Genomic DNA, 23,307 nt, shown 5'->3' with positions numbered 1-23,307 from the left:
ACACGATAAAGCCTCCACCGGTCAAGGCACATCCTGCCCCAGCACTTGTGTTCCATCAGGCAACATCTGAGCCAAAACTGGCTCGCAGAGAGCTTGCATGTCCTGAATCCGGGCCTGGGACTTGCTGCTTGTCCTTAAAAAAAACCCCACACCTCCCTTCCCATGCCTCAGTTTCCCCTTTTAGTGCTGTGGTACTTCACAACTATTTGCAAGCACTGGGGATGGGTGGCGAGCCCTGGGTGAGGTGTTCTGGAGGCAGAGAAGGTTTTGATGGAGTTTGGACCAGACCAGGTGAGAACATTGGCAGTTTTGATTAAGTTAAGAACTGCCGAATCAAACTCATTATTAATATAGCTTTACGCCACTGCATGTTGTAAGGTGCTTTCTAAACCTGTCACTGCAATTTATCATGCTAGCGCTGTAATAAAATACAGCTATAAAATTTTGGATTAAATGTTCAAGGTCAATGGTCGACTTTCAACTTCCCAGTCTCTTCCTTGCTGCTTTAGCAGATGCTCTATTAAGCAGTTACAAGCTCTGGGAGAAAGTTTCTTTGGAGAAAAGACTCAGTTGTGGAGCATCTCCAGAATTAAATCTTCAGACATTTCATCCAATTACAAAGCAATAAATAATAAATAACAAGTAATAAACACTGACTGACTTGAGGATAAGGCTTTTACTTCAGAAACGCTCTCATTTTTCTTGTGTTTGCAAAAGGTGGCTCTCTGCTTCTGTCTTTGCAAAATAGACACAACGTGATTCCCTAATTTAAATAGAAATTTGGATGTGTGAGAACAGCAGCCTGGAGATTTTGGGGAGAGTATTACAGCAGTGCATAGCAAAACTGAGACCAAGACTCCACTGCACTATATACTGAATAAAAAACAATGGTCCTGATGCAACTTAGCTTTTTATGTATTAAGGGACAACAGAAGCAGCACATATTTACATCTACAAACTGCACACAAACATGCACAAGGCTTAGCTGCACAGCAATTGCAAAAGAAAGAGTGAAATTCTTCAAAATGAGGGGAAAAAAAAGAGGTCAGATGTCTCCTGCTCCAGCCCCAGCTATTCAAGCTTATCAGCTGAAATGACTCTGTGTCAGGATCTGATCTCTGAGTTTCACTCAGATGACTTCTGTTGTTTCATTACAATGATGAAAGGAGCATTTTGGCCACAGAGACACCATTAAAAAAAAACCCTGAAAATGCAGATACTGTCCTAGGTTAAATTATTCTCTCTATTCTGGCACATGTGCCAGAAAGCTGGCTCATTGTTCAAGCTCTAACAGTTGGCTATAATAAAAGACATTACTTCTTCCCACGACCCTTACCTCTCTTATAGCCCTAGAGGAGACTGTAACAGCTACAAGAACATTGCTGCTGTTAAATTAGTGGCATCAGTATTTCTTATTTTTAGAATGTTTGGCTGCTTCCCCTGTTGCTGAATAGGGCAACTAAATTACTAGCAAATTAATATTGCTTATCTTTTCTTTCCTGGGAGCTCAGCTGCCTCCTGCTTTCCCTGGGTCATGGTTATCTCTGGGGACTCATCTGTGGCCTAGCTTGAAACGTGTCACCCTTAAAAATGGGAGAAGTGCAGCTCAGTTTGGTATTGCGAACATGACATGGGCACACGGCCCAAGTCGGGAGGTGTGAAAGCCAAAGGCTTTTGGTTTTGCCGTTGTATTTTTTAACGTCGTCTTCCCGAACAAACCTCATCCCTGTACATGAGGCAAGACCTTGGGAACCTTGGTTGTGCTGGCCTAGCAAAGTCCAAGGAGGCAGTTTGCAAAAGGAAACCCTGCCGAGGGCACGCAGCAGCACGACGGGTGCCCCGTGATGCTCCACATTTTGACAATGTTGGCGTGTCCTCGCCACCCCCAGAGCCTGATAGCTGGGAGCTGAAGTGCAGCTGAAAGTACCTTTAGGGAAGGATGATGGCATCTTCCCTGGTCCCTTATGGACAGATCCTGGTTCCTTTTCTTTCCATCCATCAAAGACTCTGCTCTGTAATACTTTTCTCATTTGGGGTAAGGAATGAGGTCTTCACCCGTGACAAAAAAAAAAAAAAAAAAAACAAACCAAAAAACCCTAGAAACGCTGCAAGACAGAAATCCCTCTTTATCAGATTGATAGGGTTTCACCCTGCAGCATTTGGTCAGAGAAAAGCAGTGTTCCCTAGTGCTCCTCACTCACAAACCTCTCAGTTTTCCCTCCGCACCTGGAAACGTGGAATTGCTGAACATGAACACTGGCAAGAACTACAAGTACCCTATCATAAAGTCCAGGCTATCCACTTTACTGCACACTAATCTGTTTTACTACTTGTATTATAGTGACAGAATTGTTTTCTGCAACCTAGTTCAGATTAAGAAACTGGGGGATAAGACACATTAAAACTTCTGCAATATATATTGCCAGAGCCTTGGCTGGTGTAAAACGGCTTCCTAGGGGAATTAAGCAAAAAGTGAAGGGCAGAAACAGTGTCGGCTGCTGATTTTCAGTTTTAGTCTGAAAAACTGGAACTGCTCTGGTGCTACAAGCCAAAGCCTCAGGTGGTCACTGTAAATCTGCATCCATTCTGTCAAAGTCAACAGAGCTACTCCAGCGGAGATTTGGGTTAGTTCACGCGAGTATTTTCAGAAAATACGCTTCATTTGCACTATTTACAAAATGCAGACATAAGCTCTGTTACACAGCAAGCAGCACAGCCTGAAAACAAGTCCCCACACCAACGAGCATGCCACAGAAATGAGGGACTGTCTCCCGAGGATGTTCGCAAACAAAAGCTGTTGTCAGCGAGAGCGTCAGACCCTCCGCACCCTGCCAAGGCGCCGGAGGGAGCCGAGCCGGCCGGCCGGGTCGCTCCTCGTGGGACACATCCCTCTGCTCCGCTGCCGGCCTCGCTGGCCCCGAGTCCTGGCTCCGAGAGCCACGGCACAGCCCGGAGACCGAACACCGGAGAGGGGGCAGCAACGCTACGGCCTTTCCCTGAAGCCAACCGAGCAAACAGCAGAACCCGTGCGCTCTTGAGGAAAGCTTTTGATCTACGCGGCCACCTTCCAAATCACGGCCATCTACTGCTGCTGGAGCTGGGGGTGGAGGTGAGGCAAGTTTGGGGCTTCCCTTTCGTGGCTGTGAAGCTCACACCTGACACCAGCAAATGCACCATTTGGCCCCTCCGGCCCCCCAGGACACGGGCCTGATGCCTCACGTAGGAGATGCTCGGTGCCCCCAACACGGTGCCCACGCGGCTGTAGACTGCACCCCCCTGCCCCCCCCACGCAGGCTGCGACAGTTCTGCCTCACCACCGATTTGGGAAAGGGAGGGAAGGAACGGACAAGCCATGGCAATAATTACCCAGTTTAGCAACTCTACTAGTTACTCAGGACTGTGTTGAAAGCTTACTTTGGCATTTTTAGAATTTTTTTTTTTTTTTTTTCAGAAGATTAGCAAAAACCCAGTGTTAAACTATTTTCTAGTTTTTCAGCAAAGTAAATCAAGCTTTGCCGCACGGGCATCCTAACAGCTCTAACAGGCACCGCAGCAGAGCAAGACGTTGGCAGCTCACAGGAACCAGCACCCCGTTCCTTTAATGAGAATTTCCAAATCACTGAAGTCGCTCATAAGTCAAACCCGCTCTGGCATTAAATGCCCAGTCAATCAAATTAGATGCGATAAATACGCTCTTGGGCACGTGTGTTTCATTTGCGCCATGTTCTGCAAACTCCCACCGCAGCCCTGTCTGCAGCCACTGAGCAACTCGGCGTCTCAGCCTGGATTGCTGCAGAGAGAGGGATGATCAAACAGGCATAAATCTTATTCGAGAGCAGAGCAGAGGAGGGGAGGACTATTAAATGGACCTAACTGAGCAACTGCAAGGCAAGTGGGAAGGTGCAAAGGTACAATCACCTGCAATTAAGTCTAACAGTTGTATCATCCCCCATATTACCGTATAATAGCATAAGGGAGGGTAAAGTTAAAGCTCCTTGCAAAAAGGCAGAAGACTCTCAGTTAATTGGGATAAAAGTCCACTACAACATCCCAGGTACAGAGCACACAGCACTGGCTTGAATACTTGGAGAGAAAGAGAAGAAAGTGTGTTGGAAAGCCTGCAGACGGGAGAAGGCAAGGGCAATCAGAGCAGCATTTCACCTGCTCCAGCACCAGCTCGTCAGCCGTGACCTGCACCTGGAAAGGCTCAAGCCCCCCCATTCTACACCCCTGCGAGTAACTTCAGGCACTGCCAGGTGCAGGGTTAATCTGCAGAGCATGGTCCTCCCTCGGTCATGGTCAGCCACGAAGCATCTCTTCCATACCAGAGAGTGGGGGGACACATTTTTACTGGAAGACAAAGCAGAGGTGGCAACAACCCAGAGGCAGTCAGGGACCCCCCAACCTACAGGTAGCTAGTTTGGCACATTTATTGCAGCGTTACGGGACAGGCAATGAGATACTGCTTCAGCACGTGGCAGTCTGCAGAAGGGACGTGATTTTTTGGGGCCGCTCCATCAAGGTCTCCCCCTCGCTCCATGGCAGAGCAGGGTTTCCCACTGCTTCACTGTGGATGATGGTGGTTGAAATCGTAATATCATCATTCTGGTGCAAAGAGTCCCAGTTAACATCTACCCGAGACTGAGTGCAATGGAAGATACAGCATTTCCCCAGAAAAAAAGACTTGCACTGTATGATGCCCTGAGCTACTGGGAATACAGAGAGAAATGTGTTAGGGACCCAGCCATCAGGGACAGCAGGGGTCCCTGCTCTCCGTGGGACACATTTAGCACACTCACCTATATTAAAACCCCAACCGCAGCCCTCCCAACAAGTGATGTCCTAATTTTAGCACCAGACCACAATTTACAGCAGCCTCCACTCATTCGCATACTTTTGGTACCAAATATTGGCCATCTCTCTTTGATTTCCAAACTATGCAGCTTCCTAGACTCTCATCTGTAGGCAACTGAACACACCAAAGGCATGGGCTGCCTACTTTTCCTTTTTTTCCCCCCTGACTGCTTCAGAGACATTCCACATAATTTACCCCAGCCCTTTAAAACAGCATTTAAGTAGCATCTAAACAAGAAGCGGTCCTTTCGCCTGCCTCCCCACGGCAGTGTTTCCCTCGCCCACTGCAACCCACTCGCTCCTGTTCAGCCTACAGAGAGCCCGGCTGTTTCCTTTTCACTGCAGACTGCTTAATTATATTGCTGGGGCTGAGGCAAAAGTGCTTTTCTCTGCATTTAATAACAAGCCGCAGTGGAAATCTATCCCAAAGCCACAGCGCTCCCCAGGGCTCGGGCTCAGCATCCCCGCAGGGAGGCCAAGAGGGTGGCCTGGGACAACGGCACTGGCTTAAGCAGAGGATTTCTCTTTCTAAATCGCTGCTTGGGTTTTGCCCTCAAAGTTCTCCATTTGTGGGTTCTCAGATAGGAACCCGGCCCTTGCAGAGCTACTCTCCGTGGGACCAAGCCTTTGCAGCGGGTTACCATAGAGTGGGTTATGATAGGCTCCGATTCAAGCATCGCTTCTGCTTTCCAAACTTTTACAAACCATCTTTACTTCAATTACCAGCTGCGCTCTCCAAAAAGCACTATAGTGCATTATTAAGGGAAAAAAAATAATCCCTTTTTAAAAACAAAGAATATTTTCAGAATTGCTTTAATAGCCAGGGTAAATATTGATGAAGTTTCCTGCAATTACAGAGCATGGTTCCTGTCTACCTCCCATTGCAGATTTAATCAAAGGCAGCCCAAGTTTTTCATTGAGTCATGAAAGTGATATCAAAATCATAAAAAAAAAGAGCAAAGTTATATGCACTGCTTTGCAACTGATAAGAATGATTGGCGATTTCATTGCTGTAATTATAAGCTGCCACAATAAACAAGCAGCTACTTCGTTTATTGTTCTCCACACTCACCTTTGGCTGAAACCCAGACCCAGCTATTTCACACCAGCATATTCTCAGGGCTTTTTCACTGATGCCCACGGAAAACTTTCATAGGTAATCTTCTGATTTCAGGGTGGGAGACCACCCCTGCTACCCTCAGCAACGCACCAGCTCCGGGCCATGCTCCTACTTCGCAGCCTCTGGGTGCAAAGTTACCAACTGGTGTCAAAGCAAGGCAGGAGGGTGCCAGTGCCTCTTCAAAACAGCTCGCCTGTCCCCTCTCCACTGGGATACAAGGAGCAGGGCTGGTGCTGCCTGCCTTTAGAGGGAACGGAGGGGCTGGGTGACAGGGCCAAGGCCGCGTTTTGTTTGTGGTGTCAGAGAAATCGCCCATCACGGCCCGTGGCCGGCAGCGTGGCCGGGGAGGGGGATGCAGCAGTGGGACACATCATGCAGCTCAGCCTCTTGTGCGCAGAGGATGCTGCACCCCTTTATAAATGCTCCTGCGTAACACCGTGCCCATATTAGTGAAATGAGCCCTATTACAAAAAGTAGCAAAGGTGCTGCAAACCCAGCTAGAAACAAAGGGGATGTCAGCACCAAACTGGTCACAGACCACGTTTTCAAAGGCATTTGGAGTCCCTCAGATGCCCAAAAGGCACCCAAATGTGTCAAAAGATGCCTGCATCCACTGAACATATTGACAAATTTGGAAGGCACGAGGCCTGTTTGAAAATCCCAGCCAACACCAGTTTACATCTGAAAAACTGCCCCTTAGCCCCTCCAGGCTCCGCATAGGTCTTGTTTCCCTAAATGACATTGGAAACACGATCAGAAAATAAACCTGTTGACAGTGCCCATGCAGATGGCCACTGCCGCTTTCCCTGTACGCTGGCCCAGAACGGAGATTTCTGATTTATTTTTGCTTTTACAACACAGCGCGCCGCAGGGGCTGGTGCAGGTTTACTCACCTGCACCGTACGTCGTGGCCAACATGATGGAGGAAACCCACGCGATCTCGCCATAGGACGTGCCAAAGAAATCCTGGATTTCTTTGAAGAAGATGGCTATGCCTTTGGGGAAGGCGTACGCGAAGCCGATCGAAATGAAAGCGCCGACGACCACCACCCAACCCCAACCGCCGTCCGGCGGACCGGGGGCTCGCCCCACGTTAGCGGGGGGGCACATGGCCGAGCTGGGCAAGCGGCTGCCCAGTGTTCCTCGGGAAACCCTGAAACACAAAACGCAAAGGTGCAGGGTCAGCCGCGGAGATGCTGCTCCCCCCACACCCCCAGTCTGCAGCGACAGCATCGCCCCGACGCACCTTCGATCTAGTTAGTTATTTCTAACGTCGCACCCCACCCCTGCCGTTTTGCGTTGCCGTTTAACGCAAAGAACATCAACTATATGTAATAACCCCTCCTGGCATCCATACTGGGGCGGGGGGGGGGGAGAACAGGACGGTGCCAGAAATACTTAGGGTATAAGATAAGAAACGGCGGCTCCGACCCGGTGCACGGCCCCACTCGTGCGTGCCCAGCGCCCCCCGGCCCCCCTCCTCAAGGCTGTAGCCCCCGGACACGCGTGGGACGCCCACCCACAGCCCCCCCAGGCAGCAGCAGCAGCAGCACCCACCTGCGGGACCGCGGTGCCCCCACGGCCGCCGGGACGGGACGGGACAAGCCGGACCGGGGCGGGGGGAGCCGCCCGCACCGCCCCACGCAGGACCGGCCCGCCCCGGCGGACGGGGACACAGACCAAACCTCCTCCGTCTTTTCCCTGCCTTTCTGCTTTTCCCTTTTCCCCCCCTCCTTGGTTTTCCTTGACGCCCCCCCAAGCCGAGGCGCTGCGGGAGGCAGTAGCGGCACCCAGCCGCCCCACGGGCGTTAAACAAACCCCACGGGCGTTAATTAAACCATCCTCAGCTATTTAAATGGCAATTTTTTTTTTGCCCCCCCCCCCCCCCCACCCCCCCCAAGTTTCCACCAGCATCCCAGCTCTTTTCTCCCCATTACAAAGTTACAGGCTGCTCTCCTGTCCCAGTACCACTACACCATTGCAGACTTGCCCAGCTCTCCGCCCGCTGTTTACGTTCACCAATTCGCTGTATATTCTAGTTTTTACATTGAAGTCCGTCTAGGGAAACGTTAGCAGTGTTTGCTCTTGCTGGAAAGTTGCAGTTTTGCTACCAGACACGCATCTTGCTCAACCTTGCCTCCCCCTGACTTTAGTAACAGCCCCACAGGTCTTGGAAGAATTCAGCCTCATGCCCTCCTGGCCCAAATTTGGGGGAAATTCATATGGAGGTGGCAGCTGTTGCCTCCAGCCTCCCGGGAGAGGGAGATCTTCCTCCCTCCACGTGTAACCACGAAGATTGGGGCACGATCTGGGCAGATTTTATGAATCATTTTGGCAAAAGACATTTTGCCTGCAAATCGATTACCCTACCTGCATTGCATCTCTGCCCCTAAGCAGAGCTTCCATTCCCCCTTGGCTTCACTGTACGCTAAGGCTCAGACCAACTCTTCCCTAATCTCCTATAAAGCTGTAGTCAGCCTGTTTTCAAAAAGGACAACCTAACGCTCAAAAACCAAGTCACCCTAGTTAGGTGTGTGGAAATCAGCTGGTTTTAAAATCTGCGTTTAAACACTGCTCCTGATCACGTTTTTCTTTCTTCTTCTTTTCGAGCCAAACACCACCCGTGTAGCGATGTCGCAGGGGGCAGTGGGCTTCCCCGTCCCGCTCTGCCTGAGACAGGAGGTCCCTGCCTGCCCGCACTCTTTGCGTGGGGATGCTGGGAGCCCTTCCCAGATAGTCCGGGAAAGAGCAAATCCCTGTGCTCGTGAAGGGCTCTGTAAGGCTCTGCTGTTGTCCCATCTCACACCCTTCTGGGTCTGTACACAGCTCTTCCCTCCCCAAGGAATGGGGAGACAAAGCTTGCTGCTATGGGCTGGTGTTTCTTCTCTAATTTTGAATTAACAACATGATTTTAACAGCGGTACCACTTTCGGTTCAGGTGCAAATATGTCAGTCTCCTCCCTCTTTCCACCCTCCCTCCAATGCTGCCAAAACAGACCCTGTGTTACTGTAAATCCCATTTTTCTACATATGCAATTAAGCCATAATGGAGAGGGGGAAAAAAAAAAAATATCAGTGCCTTGCTCAGTTTTTTTCCTGGTACAGTTAATCTAGAGCTTTAACAACACATCTGTAAGATGTTTTATTACTACTGTTTCTTTCTTCCTATAAAACTGAGTAAACTTAAAACCACCAGAAGACCTTTACTCTCAGGTGCAGGGTCACAGTGTGACGACCTGGAGAGTTTGTTTTGGTACAGCCCAGACCCACTTTATGGGCCGTAAGGATACCTGCTTTTACTGCATCGCTTGTACGATGTACAGTCCTGCATGCACGAAGGCGCAGGGTGCAGTGGCGGGCAGTCTGCCATCGCGGGAGACAATTAAAGTCTCTCCAGTATGAAAATCCTGTCTGCAGCTGAACAAGGGGCTGGCCAAGGGGACACGGTTGTTTTCCGCTGTTTTCCTACAGAGGGATGAGGGTTTGGATTAGTGGAGTTTTTCTAATAAATGGGAATGAAGTTTGTTTCAGCAGCTGGTTTCTGTGTTCTGCCAAAAAATAAAAAATTGGAACAAATCTAAATAAACGCACCTGAGGTTGAACTTGGGCACATCCTTAGCAGCAGTGTGGGAGGTGGGGAGGGCAGATGGAAACCCCCGGGAGCAGAGGGATGAAGAAGCAGGTACAGCTCCAGCCATGACCTCCGCTGGAAGATGGGAGTTGCCTTTTGCAGAAATCCTAAATTTGGTGTCACGTTAAAGACAGTCCTCCGCAGCAAACCCTGGCGTGACACCTTCTGGGTAAATGTTCACACAAACTGGTGGCAAACTCAAAACTGGAGCAAGAAACTAGTTGCAGCAGGAGGTATTGGGGGCAAACAAATGATTTCTAAAGATGTCTGAAAACGATTAGTCTTTGCCCTTGTGTTGCTGCTCTGAAGAGATGCTCACAAGCAAAGCGTGACAGCCTGTGGGCAGAGGGTGGGACTGACAGTAGAAATCCTGGGCTCACTAGGTCAAAAAGGACTTCCTAGCAATTTGGGGAGACTTGGGCTCATCTCACTGCAGCTGTCTCCGTGAATGTTCCCCCTCCATTTCAGGAGCACAGGTTTCCCCCGGGGCCGGGCTCTGCTTACTCATCCGCAGCCAGCAGACGCTTCCTGGAGGGCAGGTTTTTTAATTTGCTGGCAAGCGGCAGCAAAATTGATTAAAATTGCAAAATACCTTTTCAAATGAGTCATTTCCCTATCGCAGTCCTCCATGTAAATAAGTGACTGCAATTGTATTCCCAGTGCTCCAGGAGCAAGGCAGAACCTGAAACTCTTCCTCTCTCCCCAGAAGGGCCCATTTTCCAATTTTTGCAAAGCTTTCCATGACGGTTCCCATAGATATTTTAAGTCATGATTTTTAAATCAAATGAACTAACATCCTTCACTTATTGAAGCCCAAGGTTTGATGGACAATATTTAAAATATAAGGTCACAAAAAAAAGTGACTAGTGTTGACAACTTGAGTGTTTTTTTCTTTTCCTGAAAAAAGAAAAAAAAGGAAAAAAACCTAGGCTCCCCTAAGAATGGAAACCATTTCTATTTATTCTCAGTAGACCACTTTGGTATTTGGAAAGAATTTTGTTTGAAGCCTTTTACGCAAGGCATTTTATTGCAGCCAAAGGTAGGAGCTACAACTCTATAACCCCAACAGTATTTTTCCTTCATTGAGTCTTTGAAAGTCAATTAAAGGCTTTAGAAATTGCTTCCACATTAAAAAAAAAAAAAAAAAAAAAAAAAAAAAAATCCATACCTAGCTCTGCTGCATGAAAACAGCACCGGGTAAGCGAGCACCTAAAGAGCTAACTGCACTTCTTTAAAGCGTCTGTGATTCTCACTTCCATTTCTCAAAACTATTCCACTGTCATTTTCCATTTGCTCATAAAAAGCATCAGCAGTGAAAGCCAATCCATAACCATGGTTAAAATGGAGCTTCTGAATTAATGAATGAGATTATAAGCCACAATTGTCCGCAAAACCAAAGGGCTGGCCCCGCCGGCCCAGGATGCGATACCGTTACTTTCCTCAGTGCAATCCATCTTAGGGGAAAGCTATCCCAGTCCTCTGAAAATAGGCACACACATTTATGTTCCTAATAATATTCTTAACTTTTTTCAAGGGATCAATCCATACTAATATAGATTATAACTTGGGAAAAGGTTTGAATTCAGCAAAATTCTTGGCTCTGGACCCCAACCAGATGCAATCACAAAATGCAAGCCTGGGGACAGATCAATAGTTCCCTGCCTGGCGAGTGCAGAATTACCCTTATGCCCCCACGCTCTCCTCACCACTGAGCGTAACCAGGCTGATACAACACATTCCTCAGTGTTTAGCCACAAGACCTCCAGCATTCAGGGATTTACCACGAGTATTTTCATGCTCGAGGTTTTAATTAAAGGGAACGTAACTCTGCCCAGTGGCTCCTGGGGCACCGAAAAGGAGGGACGCGGGCAGCACCCAACCAATGCGGCACCCACACGTGCTCCAAATGGGGCACATGGGTCGAGCGTGGTCGATCCGCATGCCTTGACATCCCCATGGCTGTTTTGGGGGGACCTTTAATTTCCACAGAGCCTCCTTGGTGCGGAGCCAAGGGACATCGGCGCTGGCGCTGCTCGGAACCACCCAGGACGCTGGCAGAGCCTCGTGGCTCTGCTTTCCATCAAGTAACGTTTTACAAGGGGGTCAAGGAGATGTCAAAACAAAAAGTAATGAAATGTCAAACTTGCTTTTTTGCTGAACCCCAGTATTAATAGCATGGAGGCCTGGTAGGCAGAGAGATTCATACGACATGAAATAACTCTCTCCGGAGCCAGCAGACCTCTTAGATGGCTCCAGCCCCGTGTCTGTGCCGTCAAACCAGCCAGGTGCATGAAGCATCGCCGCTGGTTGTGCTGGTTTCCTGGAGATGATAAAATAAACCGAGCAGTGATATCACTTCTTCTGTTTTTCCCCTGTTGCAGGAGTTAATCAGCAGCCCAAACCAAAACATTTGTGTTGGTAAAAAGATGGCTACAATTAATCTAAATCTAATAATTGGAATGTTTTCACTGGGGAATTAAAACAAATTATTCCTTTGCTATTGCATCTTCGTCTCATTTACATTTTAATCCCAGTAGAATCTTCCTCTGTTACATTTGGAAAATGACTGCATAGAAAGGGAAAAACAACATGGTTGAAGTACTCAAAGATGCATCAAGAATTGAGCTATTAACTTTTATGGCAGAAGACTGGCTATGCCAAGCCCTGAATGATTGAAAATTAGGACAAATATTGCGGGTTTTTCCAAACACCACTGAATGCAGAGCCTAGCGGCATTTCAGATTGTGCACACAAACATGGGCAAACAAACAGCTGGGGCATAAGGTTGTGTTGAAGGTGTAATTACACATTAGCCAGAGCAGAGCAGGCCACTCTTTCATTTGTACCAAAAGTACAGGGGACTCTTTGCATCTTCTTCTGCTTTTTTTACATCTTCTGCCGCTTTCAGCCAACTCAGAGTCACTGCATAATCCCAGTTTTACCTAAAATAGTTATTTTCATGGGATCCTGTGCATCCCTTCACTTAGGAAGGTGTAAAGTGACGGTAACGTACTAGAAAGGCAGCAACCACCTAAATCCTCGGAGTTGTTTCCAAGGGCAGTGTCTGCCCCTGCCTTGAGTTACCCCAACACATATTCCACGCGATGCCTGCTAGGTATCTTAGACCTCTTTGCTTATGATGCTACTTTACTACATTTTTCACCCTGAACGAATTTAGCTGATCTCCACAAGGTCACAGCCTGCAAACACAGAGAGAGTTTCTGGGCGGTGGATGTACCCCGGGAAGGCGGGCTTGGGCTCACCTCCGCTGAGCCCCCGGGTCTCCTGTGGCTTCTGATGGAACTATTCTTGTGAGAGTTTCCTTACTCATTTCAGTGAAAAGAAACGAGGTTAGCAAAGATCTGCAGCTCATACTGTCAAAACTCATCCAATGAATTGTGGCTGCAGGGTCCAAATGCATCCAGCCCCTCTACAAGCACCTTCTCCAAGGAATGGCCTTAAGCAGTTGTGACACAGCTGGGGCCAGAAGACCATTCCATCTCCAAGGCTGTCCTGCCACAAATAAACGCACAAATAAACTCTCAAATAGTTGTCAACAGGACAGAAGGAGGATCACCTGCCTCAGGGCTGCCTGAATAATGCTTCAACAAGGTGGAGAGCTTTAGATCTCATTAAACCCTCCCGATGTTCCAGAGAGGAGAGACATTACAGGGCCACCATGAAGAGCAATTCCCACTCCACAGCAGCAAAAAGCTGGAACTGCACAACGTTGGCTGAGAGTCAAATCAGGATCAGTGCCTTGGGGACAGGGGGACCTCACACAGGTTTGCAAGTAGTCTCTGGGACACCATTGTTTGCAGATCATAGTACTCTGAGCCATTATATGATGCAGGTATTTTCCCCCAAAATTAACCCCACCTCACACAAGTTTTAAGGTATTAGAGGGATGGTGCATTAAAGCTACAGAAGACTATCATAAAGAGGCAGCTGGGGCTTTGTTGGGGTTTCCCCCCCCCCCCCTCAAATAAAACTGTTGTGACAGGTGATTGTAACTCCATGAGGGCTTCTCTTCTTGATGCGAGTTCTCCCATGAAATCTTCCTCCAGGACTCTAGCATTCTGGGAGCAGGTACTGCTGTTTGCTGCATGTATGTTGGGTACCTTTGATTTGCTTCAAGGACAAGGATGCCTGGAGCAGAAGCCAATCTCGGCTGCCACCATGCAGCTTTCATCACCAGTGAGGCTGCTAGTCACTGCAAGAGAGTGGGTGGGAAACAGGACCACAGGATCAAGTCGGCAGCCACTCTGCACGTAACCAGCTCCTCTTCACGGGTGGAGGAAACCCAGCAAGCTCCTTCATTACCTTTTAAATTCAGTTAAATGCTGGGATATGGAAACGAGAAACAGAATCAAACATGGGAAGAGATTAGTTCTGCATCATGCGGTGTGGATAGCTGTGTATAACATCACCCGAGGCTGAGCAGCCCTCTGTGCCCTTAACACAGGGTGATGCAATACACAATATTACTGTAGGTAAACTCAGCCGGGCTCCTGTGCCTGCATTTTCTGTGTTGCTTTGCCCTTCTGACTGACCGTTGTCCAGCAGATCAAGCACGATGCTTTAGTATTAACTTTCAAGGTCTTACACAGATTGTTCTTTAGGAGCTTGTTGAACTTTTGACACTGTACATCCATGTTACCCCACAAGATCAAAAAGAGGAGACTTTTGGTCCAAGTGTAGTATTTGTTCAAGCTTGCTGTAATCCCAGGTTTACAGACTGACCTTCCCAAGAGCCCCCTAAGTGCCACAGAAATGACTCTTTTTAAGACAGGCTTCAAAGATCCACCCATTACCTAGGTCATGTTTATAGGGGATTCCATCACTTAACATTCCTAGAGACCTTTGTGAAACGGAGTGTTTTCAGACACTGAATTAATTTCTAAAATTTCATTCAGTTGTCAGCCCCCTTTCCTAAATACCATGCTTGGGGCTGAAATTGTCCAGGCTTCTGGCACTATGTATCAGCAGATCAAACTTTGCAGCTGTAAGATGAAATCCTGGCTCCACTAAAGGTGATGGCAAGGTGCCTGCTGACTTCAGCACAGCCAAAGTTTCACCCAGAAATTATATTCAATGTTACTGTTTGTTGAAGCTTTTTTTTTTTTTTTTAATTACTCTAGTGCAAAGAAACACACGCTGTCCTAAAAGACTACTTTGTAAACAGCTAGCTGTAGCATTTCTGAATATTGTAAAACTAAAGTTAGTGTTTAAAGGCATAATTCTCCCTGAAGGGATCCCCTGCCTGCCCTCAACCCCTCTGGGTAGGCTTTGCTTGTGCTTTCCTCCTCTCTCAAAGGCAGCCTGCAGCTTCACTGGATGTCACAGAATTGTTCTAGATTTATGCTGGTATAGCTGAAAGGAAGATCAAACTGAGTATTCAATTACTTATGCACTCAAAGATATTTATTCCCTGAGATGAAACTCCTAAATCTGTTATTATTGCCATTCCCTCTTTTATTACTATTAACATGCTGCTGCTTTCAGATCTGTGGAGATGTCAGCACCATTTACTGGAAACAACAACTGAAAGATGAGAACATGACAGGGAAATGTTTAGAATTATTAATCATTCGCACAAACAGAGGAGATAATTGATCTTCCTTAATTCTAGAGGAGTCTATAATCGTTACACAGGGATTCTTCCTAAGACTTTTTTTCCAAGATCTTTTTCTTTCATAGTTTTTGTTTTGTTTTGTTTTAACCCAGATGCTACAATGATTTAAAAACCGAGTGAGGTGAAGAGCAACAGCTACTGCACCACAGGACAGACCCCCAGAGAGGAAAGGTGCTTTTGCAGCAATGAACACAGGTGTTTGTGAATACGCCAGGAAAGGTGGGACAGGACCCCCTGCCAGCACTCAGTTCTTAGCCCAAAGTCTGTGTAAAGGTAAATGCAATGCTGAAAAGTCATCTTGCTTCACAGCATCTTGTATTTTCCTGCTTACGCTGACACCCTCCCGTTGTTACATGCGACATCTGGGAAAGTCAGGCGCTTGCACACGCGGCTGTAGTTTATAACGATAGCTCTGCAGCAATAAGATTTCATAAAAGTCTGTATTTAAAGATGGGAAGGAACAATGATGAAAACAACAGGGTTTATACTGCAACAGCTTCTTCCCCCCCCCCCCCCCCCCAAGACCACTGACGGCACTTGCCTTGCTGTACTCTTCCTCTGTATCTTCATCCAGGTGTTGAGGGCCCTAGCTCAGGGAAAGTGTAAAATGAAAAACCAGATATCTCAACCAGCCTGAGACACGTCTAACGTTTGGTGCTCAGTTTCAGACATCCGATTTTCAGACAGCCCTGAACAGCCACCCCGAGGAAACGAGCCCTCTAACAGCCCCCACAGCCTGCGTCTCTCTTCAGTCTCTCGCTCAGACTCCGTTAGCCCTTCTTGGCTCCTGACATGAAACTACCAGAGCCAAACAGTGGCCAGAGGATACACATTCATTGTTTCAAGGGGAAATAGGTGCTCAGTATCGCTGCTGATTTAACAACCCTGAAGGAGAACCTTTCTGTCCATCTGCAGCAGAGATCGTAGCCCAAAGAGCCCAACAAATCCTCCTCGCTGCCCGGCCGATCGACTCCAGCCAGACCTGAAAAGGCTCTTTCTGCAAGCAGGGAAGCAACTCATCCCTCACACGTCTCTGGTCATGTACCTCCCGAACCCCGAGCGTGCCAGTCAGCCCCAGTGGGTTAGCGACATCGATACCTGCCCGCGGGGAACGGGCTGAGACCAGCTGCTGGCTCCGTGGCAGTAGGAGCCCTCGGTCTGCCTTGGCAAGGGCTGGATTTGAATCAGTAAGTAAAAAGTCGCTTGTTCCCATGCCAGCTTTCCAAGGCATGCGGTCATCTTGGGAATCACATCACTTCTGTACACAGGGCGTACCCTGACGTTTGTAGTGTGTGACCCAGGAAGCCTCCAAACCGCACCGTCCTGAAGGCGAGAGGGTACCGAGAAGATCCCTCCTTCTATGACTTGTTTGGAATAGTCTTTCCCAAAGTCTGTGTCACTGACTTTGAGAAAGAATACAGGTTTAGGTAGATGTGAGTCGGTGTGGGTATTCTTGTGTTCTTAAGTGTTAATCCTTTTACATTTCACCCTTGCAAAACAAGCTAAGAAGAACCAAGAGTCCGCAAAGAGCCCAGCAATAACCTCCAGCAGCCGCACCTCACAGGCATCAGCAACCTAAAAGCAAGATGGTCTTCTACTAACCATTAACAGCAAGATACACACCAGCTACTCACATCAAAGTGGCAGACTGATACTTGGCATCAATATCTGAGGCAAACATCCCTCTGAGGATATCCACTTGGAGATTTCATTGTGAGGACAAGCAGTACCTTCCCACAACCTTTGCACAATGGCAACTTTTGCAGCCCAGGTGCAAGTACTTAGTGAACATTTTAACTTGAAGTAACCAGTGGACATATTTGTCCTTTCAGAAAGATTCTGCAGAGAGAAATCTAAAACATCATCCCTTAATAAATGACTTGCAGCAAGATTTTAGCAAGAGAATTAGGGAACATTTAAAAACATATTTACATACTATCTCAAGATTTACATGCATGTATGCCGTGCCTGTTCATCAGCAAAACTTCAGGTTTTGAGTTTCCAGCATCTTCTCTACAACCGTGAGTGCAAGAAATACATTTTTTGTTTCAAAAAGAAAGCCAAGAACATGAATAGAACAAAAGACGCAATACTAAATATGCTGAAATAACTGTCCAAGACTCAAATAATTCCACTACGGCCAAGCCTCCACCCGCACATAGCAAGATTTCTGAGGAAATAACAAGAATTGGTGACATCATATATGCTGTCAATAAAACACTCAGCAGGATCAGTTTTCTCTGTTTTGCCAATGTACATCATCAGAAAATAGAGTACCAATCTTGCAGTTAGATCTTTCCAAGAACTTTCTCAAAGAAACACATTCTCCCCTCCCCTTTTGTTGTAGAAATCAGACCTCCTCTTTTCCAAAGACAGATACAGTCTTGCTTCACTTACCTCCTCCATAGGTGGTAGCACACATGATGGATGTTATCCAGGCAATCTGGCTGTAGGAGATGCTGTAAACAGCCTGGAGCTCTTTAAAGTAGATTGTGAAAGCTTTAGGAAAGGTATATGCAAACCCAACTGAGACGGAGGCTCCAAACACCACTGCCCACCCCCATCCACCATCAGGGGGTACGTAGCCCAGGTCTGAAGCGACCGGAGGAGACATGGTCAATCCAGATTTCAGAGCAAAAACCACTTCCTGGTGTCCTGCAGAGCGAAAGATATGTGTGTTTTACAGAATATGCATTTCGTGTAATCAGGCATAATTTTAAAATGTAGTAAAATAATTTAGAGGTACATAGGATCACCCGCTCTTGAAGCCTTGATCTTTTACTGGCTATTAAGAGTTTTATTGTTCAATTCTAACACAATCAAAATCACCCTTCCCTCTCCAACAACCCTATCCAGCCCTTTCACCTGTATTTTAAATACACACCCTCAAAATACTCCTACGGTTTCTGTGTTCAGGGATGGACCTCATTCAGAACTGAAGTTAATGCCTCCGTTTTCTCTTCCACATCCAGCCGGTAGCTTGGTGTCTCACCTCGGGAGATGGCTTCTGTAGGTTGTCCCTGTCACAGTTGCTCAGCCTGTCCCTCCGGAGAGAAGCAGATGCCACAGTTGTACCGTTTTTAGGGTAAACGCTTCATTGTGTACTTTTCAGATGTGGGTGGGAAACCTTATGATTTCCCATTATCCCTGCTTAAAAGAATAATTCCCATTACGTGAGCAGCAGGTGATCGGCCCCACAGTGTGTCCAGCTCCCCCGTTCTGCAGGGGGACAAGGCTTTTTTGGCCGCTTGCTTCCCCCCGAGCCAACTGTGAGCAACTGCTTGCAAAGTGGCTGAAGTTTCTCCCTACTTAGGGGCAGCAATTCCTCTTGTGCCTGGCGCCTGCCAGGTTAGCAGATTATGCTCAGGAGCAACACAAATCAAAGAGGGCATTCACGCATTTGCATTCTTCCCATTTTCCCTGGCCATTAAAATAAAAGAAGGGTGAGGAAAAAAAAAAAAGAAAAAAAAAAGTAAAACATACATGCTTCTCAGGAGTTAATCCACAAGTCTCCTTTCAAGGTCAAGACATTAAACCAGAGGGGAGAGGAGCAGGTCCCACAGCAAAGGATGCCAGGTAGGTGCACCTGCATCTTTGTGGATAAAAGGTGGTTTATTGCCTTTATATATTCCAAACTCAGAAGCAAGTGAACCTGATAGGAAAGGGCATCATCAGAGCTAATGGGAAGGAGCAGGCCCAGATATCAGCTGGACACATTTTGCTGAACATCAGAGGTAGTAGTCAGCTAACGGGGGAGAGCGTGACCTTTGCTTATCTTGCAAAAAAATTAAAAAAAAAAAACCACCTTAGGAAAAGTATAGTATAATTTGCATCTATTTGAGAGTCCATTGCCTCTCCAGAGATGCGGTTTGGATTCAAACTGTAAGTAGGAGGACACTACTGGAACAGTAGAGAAAAAACTATTATTTTAAGCTAGTGATGTGCTTACAGATATACTCCTGAATTAATGCTTTCTTTCGTCTACTTTTACTGTTATCACTTAACAGCTGTAATATGGGGCCCTTACGCTACAGGCTTCAAGCTCCCCCTATGTTTGGACAACTGTTGCACACGCAGTAGGCAGAGACATGTTATCTCCTCTCCAACCACAGCAGCGAGCTGGGGCACCCCCAGCTTGTGAATTGAACTTACAGCATTAAGACAAGTGGCTGAAAGACAGTTCAAGAACACTGTATAAATATAATGAGAGCCGGTTCGTAAACTCTCAACCTGCCGTAAGCATTTATTCCCTGCTCCTCCCATGAAGACATTGTCCCAGAGCCTCCCACTTCTTGTTAATCACTTACCATCTAACTCAACTTTATCCACTTCTGTTTTATAATGGCTTTGTGCTGATGGTGTTATACAGCTCAAAGGCTTTCTTCTCTTCCCTGGTGTTATCCCCTGATGGTTTTACTGAGAGCAGTCATATTCCTTTTAGCCTTTACTTCACCCAGGTGAAAAAGCTGTATTTTTCCTCTCTCCTTAACAAGGACCATGGGAACAGAGAACCTACCTTCCTCTGGTTACCCGTATTCACACTGCCCATCATTTTAGTGGCAGCTGAAGGTTGCAGAAAGGAAAATAGCCCCAACCAAGGAGAATACCACATTGCTTTTGGATGAGATTTCCAGACACATCAGGAAATACAGAGACAAGTTTAGGAATCCCTTTGCAAAATAGTCTTCATCAGACCTCCATTCAAAGTTTTCAATCCACCCCCTGAAAGATAATTGTTGCTTTTTTCTATTGTTAACTTTTCTTCACTGTCTTTTTTGCTAGAGACTGAGACTGTTCAGCTTCATTTACATTTTATTTAAGGAAATGTATGTAAACCCATGCTCAGTGTTGCAAAGGCATCACTGCTGGTTCTGGAGGCCCTCAAAGGGTGAGAGGTTACACTGGAGAAGGATCACCACACGTCAGTCTCATTTTTGCCCTGACCCCTTGGCATCCACTACGAGCCACTGTGGGTAAAAAGGACTTGCGGTCAGACCCAGTCTACAGCACATGGAGATTGCACTGCACATGTGGCTGCAAGCTTTGCTCCACTGAGACCCACGTGAGGATTCATTGCCATTTACAGCCCGGGATCATCACTGGAAGACGAGAGGAAGGTCTGGTGGAAGAAGTCCTTGTGCTTAATCGGCCTTTAAATTAAAGCCAGTTTATTCCATTGCTTGTCCAGGATTATCACAGGTACATCTGCACAGACAAGTCCAAGCAGGCATGACTACCGCTCACGTTTCGAGGTGGCCACATGCCCACAAGTCTGGGACAGGAGCTGTGCAGCCATGAGAGCCGTGCTACGCTCTGGGTAGCACACCTGCCTGGTGTGCACAGAAACGGGCGGGTAGAGAAACCCGTGTCAGTCTGTACCCTCACTCAAAAACACTCTTTAAATGGGCCAAGAGCTGCTGCACTCTTCGCTTAGTTGCTCCGAGGGCCACCTGGCAAATGCACACGTAAGAACTACTCAACTCAACATAACGGAAACCCCATACAGCCCTAGACCTCTGTCCAAAGCAGATGAGCAAAACCTGATTGTAAATGGAGGAAACATAGTCCAAAACGCTAATATTTAATAAAACCAGCCTTTAAGAACTCTAATTTCTATCTGGGCAACATCCAGGGTGGCAAGTTGTTGGGTTTCCTGAGATTTCATTGCTATATCAGGAGAGGTCCAACTAAGAAGTCTTTTACAACAACAAAATAATAAATAATAATGAAAATGTCCTGTTACAATATGAGGGATGCTATGTTATAATTTCAGCAGCAAGGAAGATTGTACTTGCAAAGTTTCTCCTGTTCTGATATCAAGTAATAAAATGGTCAGATAGAAATTTGTGGAACATTATTTTTCCATTACAGGCATCCAGAATATATGGATCAAGTTATTCTGAAGCAGAATCTTTATCCCCTATCATCTAAGTTTTTCCATAGAAAAAAATAATTGTCTTTTAGCATTATATTAACTATACTTCCTTACTGTAGGGTGGGATTTTAAAAGAAAATCCAAGTTAAAGAGTAATACCGGTGATGTTGAAATGACTGTCCATTGACAGGATGTTTAAGAGCTTTTATTACTTATCAAATATGCATTTCATTGCACTGTTTCCATTTATGGTTATTCTACCCAATTTAGGCCATTCAAATATTATGGAGAATACCAAGCTCCCAAAAATATTGACATATCCTAGAGATTCTGAAATTAGACAACATAAAATTGAGTAAGGGGTGAGCATAGTGAGGACACATTTCCTTATTTAACATCATGTTTGGTATTCACAATCTACCAAAGTTTAGGATATGCAAAAATTCTCAGGCCCCTCAAATTAAAATCTTTTTTGGCAGTCCTTTAAAAAGGTTGAGCCTGAACTTCAAATATATTTTCAGGGATTAACGAGAAAGGTTATTTTTATTACCACCAATTCATTCTGCTTGTAAAACCGTGACTAATTGTACACCACCTTTAAAAGTCTCACATTATGAATATATTTGTTCATTTAATTTAATTTTCTGTTTAACGGGGGATTTATTGAGAAGACATTAGCATAAAATCAGATTATGGTATCAGCTTCATTGTCCAGCTTTTCTAGATCAAGGCTAATTCTTACATAACACAAAAAAAATCAAAGAGAGGAACTGAACTTAAATAAAAATGTAGTGTACACTAAAAAATAAAAATCACATCAGTTGACTCTTACTTCCCTGACTGTAAAACAAGGCTTCCAGAGGCTGACTTGGAGGAACTGAACTTTAGGGATTGTTTTAACAGAGTTTAGTAGCGTGAGCAATGAACAGACAGTAACGTGATACATTTACATTCTCCCCTCATTTCTCCTGTGGCACTCCCATGGTTTCTGGGGACATTGGCACTAACAAGGGCCCGGGAACCATTCTCTCATGGGGCTAATACTACCCCTTCCATTACCACTCTCTTAGCCATGCCTTTGTCACCTTAAAGTTTCTCTGTACCAGCCCCCCATCTTCTACAGGTTTGCTCTTAACTTCCACGTGGCACCCATAGCAGTTCCTTCTCCACTATCCACTTCAAGGAAATCTTCTATGTTTGGGTTTTCCTTTTTAATAACTGTTCCCTAAACTGTTTGATGTCCTCTGGGAAGCCCTTGTTTTGTTATGTCAATGCCCATTTACCTCCAGGACCATGCTGGGTTTTTCCCCTCAATATTGTTCAGGCCCTGCCACACCACTGAAGTAAAATTACAGACCTATAATTTTCTGGGCCGTATTTAAATGAATGGAAACATTACATTTCATTTGTTGTTCTCCAGTTGCATTGTGCATAGAATTTAATTTGTCAGCTCTTTGAGATAATCACATCTCACCCCATCCTTGACAGGTTTTATCTTTGCTTTACCCAGAGAGCATTGAAACCTCCCCCCCTTTATTCACTTCTTATTGTAGCAAAGGAAAATCATGAGAGTTGCCTTTGTATAGCCATGGTCTAACTCAAATTCACTTGTAGGCTCTAATTTTACCCCTATTTCCTTTTTGTGAAGTTATACATGTCTGGACTTCCCACTTCTCCATGCACCATTCCCTATAGGCTTCCTACTTTATTCCTGTTACTTTTTTAGAGTTAGTTATTCATTGGTCACATCTGGATCTTCTTTATCCACTATTCTTCCCACCTCTTTAGGAAACTGGCTGTGGCTACTATCAACAACTTCAGAATACAGAAATTCCAGGTCTCTTGCACAGTCATAGCCCTTATGTCTGAATCCAGTTGATATTACCATCTTCTTTCCTTAATTTATTGAACTTTTGTCTTTCGGAACCAACGTATACAATCACAGTCCTCCATTCTGTAAGCCAAATCAACTGGGGACCATTCTTGGACTATACAATTATTTTCTACAACATTTGTTTTATTTGGTCGGAGGTTTTTTTGTTGTTAAATGAGAGCGCTATGACAAATCAAAACCAAGCCTAATGCAGCTTCACCTGTTGATCCAGGGACTCCCTGGTACCAAGTTTCCCTCAACCCAAGCAAGCCACCACGCACCAGACATACAAACTCACTAACCGCCATTCAGTGGGACT

At 46.2% G+C, this 23,307-nt stretch overlaps 1 protein-coding gene across 5 annotated transcripts in view; it reads right to left on the bottom strand.

The window, feature by feature from the left end:
- The window catches only part of LOC115353873 (monocarboxylate transporter 2-like), a 44,051-nt gene extending 20,744 nt beyond the window's left edge, over positions 1-23,307 (bottom strand). The window contains exons 1-3 of one of the 5 annotated variants that reach the window (XM_041118760.1): positions 23,291-23,307; positions 18,125-18,387; positions 17,638-17,895 (exon numbers count right to left, since the gene is read on the bottom strand). In XM_041118760.1, the coding sequence (XP_040974694.1) occupies positions 17,638-17,854 (217 nt within the window). In that variant the 5' untranslated portion in view covers positions 17,855-17,895; positions 18,125-18,387; positions 23,291-23,307. Of the gene's footprint in view, positions 1-5,926; positions 6,138-6,867; positions 7,128-7,531; positions 7,611-17,637; positions 17,896-18,124; positions 18,519-23,290 lie in introns of those variants that run through there. The other 4 variants (XM_030043935.2, XM_030043936.2, XM_030043934.2 and 1 more) reach the window with 4 other exon arrangements.

This window comes from Aquila chrysaetos, chromosome 20, assembly GCF_900496995.4.
Source record: "Aquila chrysaetos chrysaetos chromosome 20, bAquChr1.4, whole genome shotgun sequence".
Taxonomy (NCBI): domain Eukaryota; kingdom Metazoa; phylum Chordata; class Aves; order Accipitriformes; family Accipitridae; genus Aquila; species Aquila chrysaetos.
This window is presented reverse-complemented; position numbering and strand designations above follow the sequence as displayed.